The sequence below is a fragment of the Phoenix dactylifera genome, chromosome 2 (assembly GCF_051530095.1).
Source record: "Phoenix dactylifera cultivar Ajwa chromosome 2, Ajwa_hap1_PhDact_Kaust_v1.1, whole genome shotgun sequence".
Lineage (NCBI taxonomy): Eukaryota > Viridiplantae > Streptophyta > Magnoliopsida > Arecales > Arecaceae > Phoenix > Phoenix dactylifera.
Window position 1 is genome coordinate 32,081,911 of NC_143191.1, and position 12,795 is coordinate 32,094,705.

At 39.5% G+C, this 12,795-nt stretch overlaps 2 protein-coding genes across 4 annotated transcripts; one reads left to right on the forward strand and one right to left on the reverse strand.

The window, feature by feature from the left end:
• Nucleotides 1–362: 362 nt before the first annotated feature.
• On the forward strand, nt 363–6,000 carry LOC103711474 (ER membrane protein complex subunit 7 homolog). Of its 2 annotated transcripts, none has more exons than XM_008797614.6 (7): nt 363–517; nt 640–683; nt 3,744–3,852; nt 5,058–5,121; nt 5,202–5,318; nt 5,413–5,521; nt 5,654–6,000. In XM_008797614.6, the coding sequence occupies exons 1-7, from the start codon at nt 438–440 to the stop codon at nt 5,740–5,742; spliced, it is 612 nt and encodes a 203-aa protein (XP_008795836.3). In that variant the 5' UTR covers nt 363–437; the 3' UTR covers nt 5,743–6,000. The 2 variants fall into 2 exon arrangements, with proteins under 2 accessions (XP_008795836.3, XP_008795835.3); XM_008797613.5 differs by having other exon boundaries at nt 3,738–3,852; nt 5,654–5,957.
• Nucleotides 6,001–7,370: 1,370 nt separating this feature from the next.
• On the reverse strand, nt 7,371–11,795 carry LOC103711473 (glycerol kinase-like). Of its 2 annotated transcripts, XM_008797611.6 has the most exons (4): nt 11,445–11,795; nt 11,034–11,255; nt 9,439–10,444; nt 7,371–7,816 (listed from the first exon to the last, which is right to left on the reverse strand). In XM_008797611.6, exons 1-4 carry the CDS (start codon nt 11,588–11,590, stop codon nt 7,574–7,576), a joined length of 1,617 nt encoding a protein of 538 aa, XP_008795833.3. In that variant the 5' UTR covers nt 11,591–11,795; the 3' UTR covers nt 7,371–7,573. The 2 variants fall into 2 exon arrangements, with proteins under 2 accessions (XP_008795833.3, XP_038985479.3); XM_039129551.3 differs by having other exon boundaries at nt 11,034–11,795.
• Between the last annotated feature and the right edge of the window lie 1,000 nt (nt 11,796–12,795).

Below are 12,795 nucleotides of genomic sequence, written 5' to 3' on the forward strand. Positions count from 1 at the left end.
TAGGTCGGATTAATTGTTTAATAAATAAGTTAGATTTAGATTTAAAATTTTAACCTATTTGATAAATAAATCAAATTTAAGTTGATAAATTTTTTATCCTATTCGCGTTCAATCGGATCGTTGTCACCCCTTTTTTTTTCCTTCTCTTATGAGTACCCTACTTAATACGTAAGATACTTCCCGGGGGAGAGTTCGTAAGGTGGCTCGATAACAGCCATGTCGTTGGGTGCCGAGTGAAGGGATATCAAACAGTCTTTAGCAAAAAAAAAAAAAAAAGTGATATCAAACAGCTGTCCATTACTCCATTTTCGTCATTGGAACATTCACGTGCATCGCACGTGAGGAGTATAAGATGATCTCGTATCGGAACCGGCTCCAAGTCTCGCCGACTCTCTCCAAGAACGCAAAGTTCCGAAAGCCGGCTTCAACGGTGAACGATGCGGCGATCCGCGGAGGCCATCGCGTCTCTTCTTCTTCTCTCATGCCTCCTTCCGTCCGTCCTCGCAGGTCCCGCCAGGTGCTCTCTTCTATCTCTATCTCTCTTTCCTCTCTTCGTTCCTTGAGAACCCTAATATAGCCTCTCTTCTGTTCTTCTTTAACAAGGACCCTTTATGGAGTTTTCTTTTGTAATTTTCACAGCCTTGGTGATGGGTACACGATTGCTGGTCGCGTGAAGTTGGAAGGTGACATTCCCCAATTTGTTTCGTGTGTTTTCCTTATTAATTGCGTTCGGTCATTTCTTGATGAGACGAGACCTAAAAGACACGGATTGATGCATAATATCAAATCACCATGGAAATTAAACGTGTTACAAGGTCGTAATTTGATGAGAAAATTGAGTGGAGATCGATGACGCTTGCAAATTGTCGTCTCTGAAATATTCGTGCTTGCTGCTTGCTTGACTTCGGATAATGGGTAATGTTCGTTGGGGATATGCAAATTCCATCCCTTGGTATATTGTCGATTATTAAACATAAAGTTGGGGTGAAAAGTTTGAATCTTGACTCGAGTTTATGTAGGAGAGTAGGATATGGTCGTCGTTCCCTAATTCTTTGTTGATGGGTCTTGCGATAGCTTGTCCGACTTGATTCTTTATGGACGCATTCTCATCGTAGATCTGTACGTGGGAAGTTAGTTTGTAAGCTGCTTTGTGTGCTATCAGCTGTATCAGACGCCGCTTGTAAGTTTTGATGGGTCATGGTCTTCTTCTTGGTCATTAAACTTTTTTTTTCTCTTTTTAACTTAGTAAACTAGGAAGCTGTAATGGGGAGGTTTTTTTTTTTTTTGCTTTAATAAAAAAGAGAGTTTGAGATCAGCAGATTCGCAACTGTTTAGGTTCAAGAAATATGTTCCTTGATGGCCATTCGTTGTAAGGTTCATAAACGTAATTTCTCTTCAGCTCGAAAGTATGTCGTAGTTTTTTGTTCTAACCTTAGAAACCTAAATTGACTGTTTATTTATATTTTTCACAACTGTTACCCCATTTTGTAGCAGGAATGCAATTTATTGCCTGGAATATTCCAGGTTATGAATTGTACAGTTGTCTGAAAGTTTTTGAGGATAGTGTATTGCATTGCGCTACCATATTGATTGTGTAACTGAGTTTCATGCAAATTATCTTGTGCTTTTAGACTTTGCACATGAGTTTGATGATTCTTGCATTATATCCTTTTCATTCTTGGGCTTAATAAATCCTTCAGTTTATCCTAGAACTTTTTGCTTGCTTCTTCCAACACTTTGAAGCCATCTCTTTCTTAATATTGCTTGGATGCATGTTCTATATTTGGATGTTTTCGTCTTTGTTTTGTGGACATATTAAGAGACAAATGACAGCACTGTTATCAAATTGAAGACCAAGAAAGACTCTATTACAAAAAATGAAAGACTTAATTAAATTGATTTTATATGAAATTAAAAATATATGATGGTTTTTAGGGATGATTTGGAACTATCATTAGTTTGGTGCATATGCCTATGAGGTCTAATGGAGGTCTTTTCAGATAGTTGTGTTGGACAGTATGTGGTATAAAGAGGGCCAAGACTGAAAAGATGGGTTTTGTATAAGTTAGAACTATAAGGTGGACACAAGATAAGGATGCGGACTAGTACCCAAGAGGTAGTTTAGCAGTTGCATCTCAGTGGCTGATGGAGCTTAGGCCAAGATGATTATAGGTACTATAACAATCTAGGACCTCACCTGAAAAGGCTAGTGAAAAGGTATTTTTTGTATTCCTTAGCCCATTATAAGTACTTAGAATCTATCCATTGCATAGCTGATGTGAGATGAGATACACGCCCACTCAAGTCCTCATATACTTTCTCTGTTTAAGTCCCGGCGTTCTCACCCAACTAAGAGTCCAAAACTCCAAATCCATTCAAATTCAATCATAAGTACCATAAATTCTCCTAGTCTAAATAGACTATAGGCCGAGTCCGCTCTGACCCCATTTGTCATGACCAAGGGCCTCACCCCAAAAGGCTAGCTAAAATATGTTATTTGGATTTTCTGGCTCTGTATAAATACCCACGATCTACCTAGTGCATAGCCGATGTGAGACTAAATACATTCCCATGCAGATCCTCATAGGTACTTGCTGTGACTGTGAGTGACAGAGGGGATCTTTTGGAGTTGTGCGAGAAGAGGGTTCTGCCAAAGGAATTAGGTGATCAAAGTACATGAATGCCCAACATGAAGTATAAAGTAAGCCCGTACTACTATTGTAGCATATCAATGTTTGGTTAAGGAGAAAACCATGAGAAGGCGAAGGCAAGCCATACTGATGCAAGCTAAGATTGCTTAATTCAATTGGACTTGTATAAACAGAGGAATTCGGTACCTGGTTATAGAAATATGCTTAGTCCTTCATTGAAGCCTTCTCGATTTAGAGCTGTCTAAATGATGATAATGACGCTGTAAATTTCTGAATTCACAGAATCTGGAAGAACTGAGCGTAAAATACTGAATCGATCTTTACAGAAATTTTATTTTTACCTCAAGACCATAAATGAGATGAAATCAGCATGTAAAAGACCTTTTTATGTAACCAGTCTTCGAGGAGGTGCGATATAGTTCCCTGGGTCTAGGACTTCTTTATGGGAATAATGCATGCAAAGCCTATATGGTAAAGTCAAGATAAGTATCTGAAACATACTATGTAAGGAGTACCAGTTTACTTGCAGTAACTTGTAATAACCCATAATTGGTTCATTTTTTGCTGTTGAACGAACTATGCATACTATGAATGAGGTTTCTTAGTTGGCATTCCATACACATATCAAAGGATCATGTTATAATTTACTATGATTCATAATATGTTTGGTCCTGACCTAATTAGTAACCATAATCAGATAATGCAGACTTCTACATGTCAAAACCTTATTCCAGTAACTTGCTTAAACCGGATAATTTTTTTTTCCTATGTCCTTCAATCGACCATGTTTTGTGTTGTTTCATTACTGAATTTGGCTGTTGATGTTAACCATGAAACAACCCTATACTGAATAATCACCAATATAGATTGAGTTAGATTCGACAATATATCAGATAAATATTTTATAGATATTTGTCTTGTCTTGTGTCATTTGGGATGGCCAATATAATTGTTTATTGACTCCTAAAACATATCAGCTCATGTTAATTGATTTGCATTTTTGGTCTAGTTTGAATATTAATTTTATATTAAGATTTTTTCCTGGAAGTTATTCCTATGGTTTTTATTGGTAGCCTTTTTTGACAGGTTCAGGTAAGACATCCATAGGCTTTATTCCTCCTTTGAAAAATTCGAACGCAGAAGTGATACTTAATGGTGGTCAGAGGGTCACTTTTCTTAGAGAAGATGGCTATTTTTCATTGTATCCTATTTTTGCTATCTTTTAATGCTTTTAATTTCATAAAATAAGATCCATAAAGTATTTGCTCATTTCTATAATTTCAATCTTCATTTGTGATTATTTATTTCATTTAGTACTTTTTTTTCATATTGCATGAAGTTGAAAGCTTTTGTAATAAAATATGCATTGCTTGCTTGTTATTTCTTGGCACTTAAATGATAAATGGAAATTAGTGTGAAGTAATAGGTTTGATTCATGACCATGCCCTAATCAGAAGTGATGTGAAGGAAATTAGTGGTAAAAGGTAATCAAGACAATTAAAAAAGGCAAATGAACTTGGGTATAAAACAAATAGATGCCAAGACTAAAATGTTTAGTGAAACTAGAGGAACTTGTCTTACATCAAATCATGGTGTTCATTAGGTCGTTAACCCAAATATATATAGTTTGCAAAAACATATACTAGAATGAGTATGTCAGCACACATGGTTGCATATGCACAAACTCCTCATTTGGGTATTGGTATACGTGTTCATTGCGGTAGCTTGCTTGAAATTTGAGTATAGTGAATATTATATATATATATATATACATACATACACATATTCTTTTTTCAAGTTATCATGTTATGCTACTTTGAAATATGTTCTGGACTTAGTGTGAAAATGTTTTTTTTTAATTATCTCTATATGTTTACTTAATTACTTTTGATTATCCACTTAATTTGTTTATACTTATATGAAACTTATTTAGTTTTTGATATATCTAGAATGCCATGCACATATGCTTCTGCATATGCACTCACATACTGCATATGGTGTATGTGATACCCCAGCTGGTCACATACTATTGCCACTTTTGAGAACTTTTGGTCGTGCAAAAGGCAGCATTTAAATAGCAGAACATAATTCTAGACCAGAAACATATGCGCTTGCAAAATGCTGATAGTTAAGGGTTTCTTATATGATTTTTCATAGAAAGTTAGTATGTTCAAATGTTAAAAGAGACTGAACATGTAAGCAAATATGAAATTGCTTGCGTTACTCCAATACAAATGCAATGTCACAGAGCAATATCATTTGCAATATGCTTTTGATTACTATGTTTAAAGAAAATTATTGGCTTGATCTGGAAAAATATTTATAAGAATACATCTATCATTTGTTTGGAATGGTCTTTCTCTGGTCTTGCCGAGGCTTTGTAATTCTTTGACCTGTATACTTAAGCCACAATGTGCCAGCTGGGACTCATCTCATTGAAGTATCTGCAATGGGCTATTTCTTTTCACCGGTAATGCTCTTCTCTTTTTGTTGCTGCATCTGAATTGATGAAAATCAAGGGCTGGTTTCCCATTATTTTTTTATGCTCAGGTTCGTATTGATATTAGTGCCAGAAATCCTGGTGAGATCCAGGCAGCACTGACAGAGAATAGGAGGGTTCTGCATGAGCTAGTTTTGGAGCCTTTAAGAGAAGAGCAGTATTACGAGGTGGGAAAGACAGTTCAAGGCTATGCTACTCTCATCTTTTATTAATTTCTTCTAATGTCTTGCTGTTTTTATCATTTTTGTCATCAATTTGCAGATAAGGGAACCATTTTCGCTGATGTCTCTATTGAAAAGTCCTATGGGTTTGATGATGGGTTTTATGGTGTTAGTGGTGTTCCTCATGCCGAAATTAACGGAAAATATGGGTAATATGCTACTAGTACAATCTGCTGCATTACGATTTCCTAATCCCAACCAATGATGCATTGGCTTGTAACGCATGGTCTGATTTCCTTTCTGTTGTTGATTGGTATGTGAATTTGCTCGTGTGTTTACAGATCCAGAAGAAATAAGAAGAGCCCAGGAGGAAATGAGGGCGCAAGGTGTTCCTTCCCTCTCCAGCTTGTTGCCTGGAAGGAGCAACTAAATTGCCGAATTCTATATGACTCGAACAAGACTGTGTTGGTGATTTTGCTACGTGAATGCTTAGGAAGAAGTGGTACAGCTTGGGAAACAAATGTTTCCATCAACATGGAAGCTTTAATGCTTATTTTTGTTCTTGTGTACCATAATTAATGTCAGTGGCTAGGATCATTTCCATTAAAGTAATTCTATAAAAGTAAAAGTGATTGCTTCATCAAATCTTGTTGTTATTCGGCTAAGTGCTGCAGATAGTTTTGACTTATCATTGGCAATCCTTTGATCTCATGCAACCGAGAAAGAATCTTTTTTTTTTGGATTCTTCTTCTTTTGAGTTTGATGATGAGGAAGGAAATAAAGTATTGATACTAGAATCTAAAATGCTAATTAGCCAGTGGCCTGCATATGGATAGACCAGGATTTGCAGGTTAAGACCTCTTTGCTATGTAAGGAATTATGGTGTGTTGGTCAGAGTAGGTTGTTGAGACCAACCAGCCAAATGGGGATCTGTTGAGCCAGGGGAAGTGTTTTCAAGATCTCCAATTCTGATCATGCTTGTTGAGCTGGGATGGTGACTTTAAGCACTGGTCATTGTCCTTGGTTGCTGTCACCAGCCATTATTTTTACATTTTCTTATGTTGAACCATTATTTTTTCCTTTTTTGGCTTGTGTGATGACATAATGGCTGTTATGATGGTTTTTTGTGGAACCTCTATTTTATCAAACATATTGGCTGTAAACCTAAAACCATTATAAAATGGTTCTGTGGTTATCTGCAGCTCAAACCAACATCTCAGTAACCTTTATTTTATTCTTTTCGGACAACACAAAAATCCTTATTATCTTTTTCTGAAAGGAAGAGGAGGTAGCAGGGTGCTACCCTTTTTTATTAAAGATAGTAGAAGGTCACAGAAGTACAGATATTGAAACAACACACAAGAAGGAGATGAAACTAGAGAACAGAGTGGACGAACAGAAACACCACCTGAGACAAATTAGTGACAGAGATTGGAGTCTACCCCACAGCTGCTGCTGATGGGTCAAGGATTCGTCAGAACAAAGATGCAGCCAGTAATGAAAAGAATGAAGAATTTTCAGCCATCCTTACTCTTCGTTTTATATGTGTTGTTTGTTAATGTTCAGATGGAATTGAGGAGTGCATTAAAACAAACACCTTGTTATTAAAGTAAGATTATAAGATACGAGGTTATGCTGCTGTAACAATTGTCATTCTTATCTTCTTAATTCTAAAATGACACATCCCACAGGCTTGAACTGAAAACTAAATGCCAGAGCTGCACTAATTGCCTGCTTAGATTTACCTCTGCATGATTATGACATGGAGAACATGCGAAAATTTGTCTTAAGGAAATCTTAATCAAATATTACAAATTTGTCGATCAGTGCCAATACAAGGCATATCGGTGCCATAATAGCCACTTAATTAATGGACAACATGTTAATAGTGACTTAATGAGGTTGGAATGAAACAGATCTAGCAGGATGGTAGGAGCTCAACACTGACCTGTCCGGGAATGAGTTCATTCAGGAGCATAGGATGTTCCCTGATCCCAGAAAAAATTAATTTTCTCAATCTCTGAATTCAAAAATTTTGAAATTATTGCTAACTGAGGCTTTGAAAAACGAATTCAATTTCATTCCCATTAAGGCTTTGAAAGACAAGAGGTATGTTCCGTTCACAAGAGTTTTGTCCTTGTCAAGAAACATAAAATACTTGTTTCATTTGGCAAAATCTCCAGTGAGAACCTTATTTAAGGGTTAATGTTCCTTCTATAAAGGAGGCCGATTAGGAGGCTAACCGTGAAAATATGTGGACATCAGTGGCCAAGGTCAGCCAAATCAAAAGTTCTAGAGACAGCCTTGCACCAGGAATCAGACCTCTTCTGCCTCTTGGACTCATCCAATTGGGGTTGGAAAATGGTAGCCTTTGCATTGTCACCAAATGCAAATATCTGTTCTTCTGACCAAATCCCAACAGCAAGTCCAGCTGCATATGCTGCACCAAGAGCTGTTGTTTCTATGTTCCCAGGCCTCACAACTGCACTACCCAAAAGATCAGCCTGCAAGCAGCACAAATTATTATTCCTATCAACTTTCAGTGTTTAAGAAATCGTTGGTTTTCCCTCTCATTATATCAAAAGGAAAAGAAAAAAAAAACTTTCGATGCTTTTTTTTTGACCTCATGACAAGTGAATGAAGAAGTATGCTTTGCCTTCAAGAGAAAATACAAAGAAGGAGATGAATTACTCTGAACAAAGCTAAGAAGTCAGGTCAGAAATTTAGACCATGGATGCAAAGAACGAGCATTTATGGCCTACATTATGTTACATGGCACAGTTTCGGATGATGTTAACCTGACTGACATACAAAAGTGCATGATTAGGAAATTTCAAGAAGTTAATTATCCTAAACTAGGTATTCTGATTAACATACAAAAGGAGGGCTTGATTAGGAAATTTCAAGAAGTTAATTGTCCTAAACTAAGTGCTGAAAAAGTTCATGTACTCATATGTGATAAGGAACTTAGTTAATGCAAAAAAGAAGGAAAACAATCAATTATAACTGAACATATAGTGCTGGATCTTGATATGCAATATCATGTAGGAATTTACTGAAGGACAGAAGCAGCAAAAGAAAGAAAAATAAAATTACTAGATTCTGTCAAATCACCAAGAATATAGTTGTGCCGGCCTCTTTAACCTTTTCCTTGGGATGGAAAAGAAGAAGACTCCTGCTCTTAAGAATAGCATAAATATTTCCTCCCAAAAAAAAGATCAGAAGAAATATTTCAGGGTAAATTTTGGGGATACATGTGCAGGAAAATGTCTCTAAAAGTCCATAACATAAAATATGCATAAGAATTTCTCTCAAAAACAGAATATGCAAAAAAAAAAAAAAAAGACAAACTCATTTCCTGTTTGTGTAAATATTTAGTTTGCTAGCTCATGTACCCAGCAGATAAGAGTCACTAGGAATCCTAAAGCAATGATGCATAAATTTTTAGATTCTGATGATCAGTGATCTTTCACCCTTTCCGATGGTGATGCGACTCGATGACATTTTTCGTGATATATTTTGTTAGATGAAAATTTTCTACTGTGTATAAGGAAAAATGGCTATAACAGCATAACTTTTATCAACAATTTGAGGTAACAAGTGAATAGATCCCTATAACATGGAAAGGCAGAGTTCGGAAACACATGAAAAGGATGAGACAATTTGAACTATTGGGTCCATTTTGGAGAACCAAAGTGGCTGTTTGATCCGTATCATTGAACCACAAGACTATCTCCACCAAAAATGGAAAATGTGGAAGTTATGGTCACAGTTGCAAGATGTAGCATAAATTTCTCCTTCTCTGGTGGTATCAAAATTAAATGACCCACCCCAATAGAAAAATCCCAATTTAGTAGGCCTTTCGTTACAGTCAAATAGAATGCCACAAGAGCGCCGAACCCAAACTATAGTCTTTTTTGTTTTAGAACAAAAGTTTAGGCATGTTGGCACAGGCTGGGAGAGTGAAAGGCTTATAACAAAACAGTGATGTGCAGGCATTGGACTATGTGATTGAATAAATCCTATGTGTCAAAGATTTCTCTATTCCCTAGTCTCAACAACCATAGTATAGACAGGCATTTCGACACACATCTGAGCAAACACTAGAAGGAAAATCTTATATTACCTGGGTCTGCATAAGAAGATTATTGGCACTAGCACCACCATCAACCCGAAGCAAGAATGACCCATCTTTGCTTTCTACTCCACCATGCTCCACAACATCCTTGTACATAGATTCGAGCACATCATTCACCTGAAAGCAAATGCTTTCTAGCACGGCCCGGGCAATGTGCCCCTTGTTGCTGAACCTGGTCATCCCTATGCACACCCCCCTCGCATCATCACGCCACCACGGTGCAAACAGCCCATTGAACGCCGGCACAAAGTACACTCCGCCGGAGTTCTCGACGAGCTCTGCCAACTCTTCGACCTCTGCTGCATTCTGAATGATCCCAAGGCCATCTCTCAGCCACTGGACGGCGGCGCCTGCAATGGCGATAGACCCTTCCAACGCGTAGTTCGTCGGCGCACCCGGGCCGAGCTTGTATGCAACCGTGCTAAGCAATCCATGGTGCGATCTGACGATATCCTTTCCGGTATTGATAAGAATGAATGCACCAGTCCCATAGGTGCTCTTGCCTTCACCATGCTGACACAACTGACCTAGCATCGCAGCATGCTGATCGCCGAGGCATCCGGCGATGGGCACCCCAGAGAGGGGCCATCCATGGGCAACCACGCCGATGATCTCCGAGTTGGTGACGATCTTGGGCATCATCTCAATGGGGATGCCTAAGGTCTCCAGCGTGGGCTTGTCCCAGTCCAAAGTCTTGAGGTTCATGAGCATCGTCCTGGATGCGTTGGAGCAATCGGTGACATGCAAGCCATAGACCCTGTGCTGCTCCTGGTCGACGGCGCCGACGTCGCCGCCGCAGCCTCCGGTGAGGTTCCAGATCAACCATGCATCGATGGTGCCGAACAGCGCATCCCCGGCTTGAACGGCCAGCTTCACGGCTTCGACTGTTTCGATCAGCCACAGGAGCTTGATGGCACTGAAGTAGGTGCTGATGGGCAAACCGCATGCATCAAGGAAATGGTTTTTCCCACCGGGAAGCTCGCTCTCCAATCTCCTGCATCAACAAAAGAATCCGAGACATGGGTTTTGATTATATAGAGAACCAGCAACATTCTTTTTTGACCTTGCTCCACTCCATTCTCCTTCAACCAATCTCATATATCATGGGTTTGCGTAGTTAAAGCATCGGAGGCATGGGTCTTTTTGTATGTAGACTCTTTTCCTCCGTCAAAGAATTCAAGAAAACATGGTTCTCTTTATCTATAGCAATTGTAGAAAAAATGAAAAATAAGAAATTTTCCTCTCCACTTTCTTGGATTCATATCACCGGTTTTCTTCGTTGAAGCTATAAAACAAACCGCAATTTTACGTCGACTTCAAGTAATTTTCAAGACAAAGTCCTGTTTATATATATATATAGTTTTAAAATTCTTTTCTCCTTGCAAAGCACTTATCTTTTTGAAAAAAAAAATCCACACTAAAAAAACTCTTTTTCTCCATTCTCGTCCATCAATCAAGTATTCACTCAATAGCCAATAGGAATTGCTCATTAGATCAAAAAAAAGGAAATCAAGGACGAGAAACTGACATCAATCATCGACAGCTTAAAAAAAAATGGGATTAGAGAAGATTCACAAAGAAACCTGCAGATGGAGCTGGTCCGGACGTCCATCCAGACGATGGCATGGTGGAGGGGAAGACCCGATGACTTGCTCCAAACCACAGTGGTCTCTCTCTGGTTCGCAATACCAATAGCCTTCAAGCCCCTGTCCACGTTGTACCCGTCCGCCGTGGCCTTGTCGACGGCCTTCGCCGTGCACACCTTCACGCTCTCCAAGATCTCCATCGGATCCTGCTCAACCCACCTATTAAAAAAGAAAGAAAAAAAGCACCCAAGGATCCAATTCTTAACGAGAAAGGTCAAAAAAGAACGGATTTTTTTGAAGAGCAAAGCAGAGAAGCTCCATTCGCCTAAAGATTCAATTTTTAACGAGAAAAAGAACGGATCTTCAAGATCAAAACTGAAACGAGAATCGAGAAGGAGCGGTGCATGCCCGGCCTCGGGGTAGAACTGGGTGAATTCCACTTGGTGAGAAGCAATGGGCTTGGCCTCTCGATCGTAGATTACGAAGCGGGTGCTGCTCGTTCCCTGGTCGATGGATCCGACGTAGACCTCCTCCTTTTCCTTCTCTTCCGCCATCTTCTCTACTTCGCCTTCTCTCAGGCGCTGCCGTCCGTGGGGATTGATGGTGAATTCCGAAGAGGAGAAAGAAAAATAAGGATCTTTGTGAGGCTGTACATATGGGCAAAAGAGATCTTTCCGAGAGAATGGGAGGGAATTGGGGAAGAGTGATAACTAACCACTGATACCATTTTAATAAATAAGTGTTGCTCTTCCTACATATGAGCTTTTGCCTACAGAAAAGGGAGACGTTAATGCAAAGAAGATCAAAGAGCTTGTTTTGTTAGAGGCAGCTAATTGTCAAAAAGATGAAGCACACAGCATATTGAGGACAATTTAATTGTACGAATTACAGTTTACTTTGTATTAGCACTAAGTATAGAGATTAGTGATGAACAACAAAAGTGGATTATAGCTAGCTAGCCAATATATTGTTTGGCATAAGTGACATGAAATAGTAATTTATAGTGAATTATGTTGTATTAAATTAGATATTTTAAAATTTGAAAATGAAATGCCAAATAAAGCAAGCTGCGGCCAACCAAGCATTTGACTTGGTCAACGGCCAAGTGGCAAGCATCCACGCACAAACAAGGGAGCAAACATGGAAAGAGAGGAAAGTGTGGAGGGCGCAGGGGGAAAACGAAAGATCGGGTGAGCGGGTGCTTTGAGATCTGTGTTTGGGGGGGGTGATCTTTCGAGGATTTCGTTTCGAGCATTTCGACAAACAGTGTTGGCGGGGTGTTATGGCCGAAGCGGGTGGAGGGGGGGGAGGCTGCCAGTGTCGGGGAAGGTGGGAGATCAAAGTAAACCAACAAATAGGAGCATACGGAGCCTTCGATTCGGGAACTCCGTACTTCAACACCCTTTTGAGAATTTTAGATGGTCAGGAGTGTAGACTCGATTCAAAGTACTCACGAGGAATGCGGCCAAGCGTCCTTCGTGGGCAGAGGTGGCGAAAGGTGTCCCGAGGCCTCCGGCGTGTACCTGCCACTGGACCCCCTCTCGAGAACTGGAAGAGCTGCAGAATATGTTCCCGTAGGTCGTCGAAGTGCCGGAAGAAGAACTGGAGGATGTGCGGTCAGAGTGGAGGAGCACCACTGTCCTTGTGAGGAGCCTAGGGAGGAGCTTACTGGCCGACAGGGTGGTGAAGAAAATACGGCGAGTCGGGAAGCTGGAGTACGACGCCGAATGTTTCACCCTGTCGGACGGTGTCATCGCCA

Bases quoted from the DNA above. Each gene is read 5' to 3' on its own strand.
- LOC103711474 (XM_008797613.5), top strand. From the start codon at position 438: ATGCGGCGATCCGCGGAGGCCATCGCGTCTCTTCTTCTTCTCTCATGC. The intron at 684-3,737 runs GTGACATTCCCC...CTTTTTTGACAG, and splicing joins TGGTCGCGTGAAGTTGGAAG to GTTCAGGTAAGACATCCATA. The intron at 5,319-5,412 runs GTGGGAAAGACA...ATCAATTTGCAG, and splicing joins GAGAAGAGCAGTATTACGAG to ATAAGGGAACCATTTTCGCT.
- LOC103711473 (XM_039129551.3), bottom strand. From the start codon at position 11,590: ATGGCGGAAGAGAAGGAAAAGGAGGAGGTCTACGTCGGATCCATCGAC. The intron at 10,445-11,033 runs GTTTCTTTGTGA...TTGTTGATGCAG, and splicing joins CGGACCAGCTCCATCTGCAG to GAGATTGGAGAGCGAGCTTC. The intron at 7,817-9,438 runs GTAATATAAGAT...TGCTGCTTGCAG, and splicing joins ATCTTCTTATGCAGACCCAG to GCTGATCTTTTGGGTAGTGC.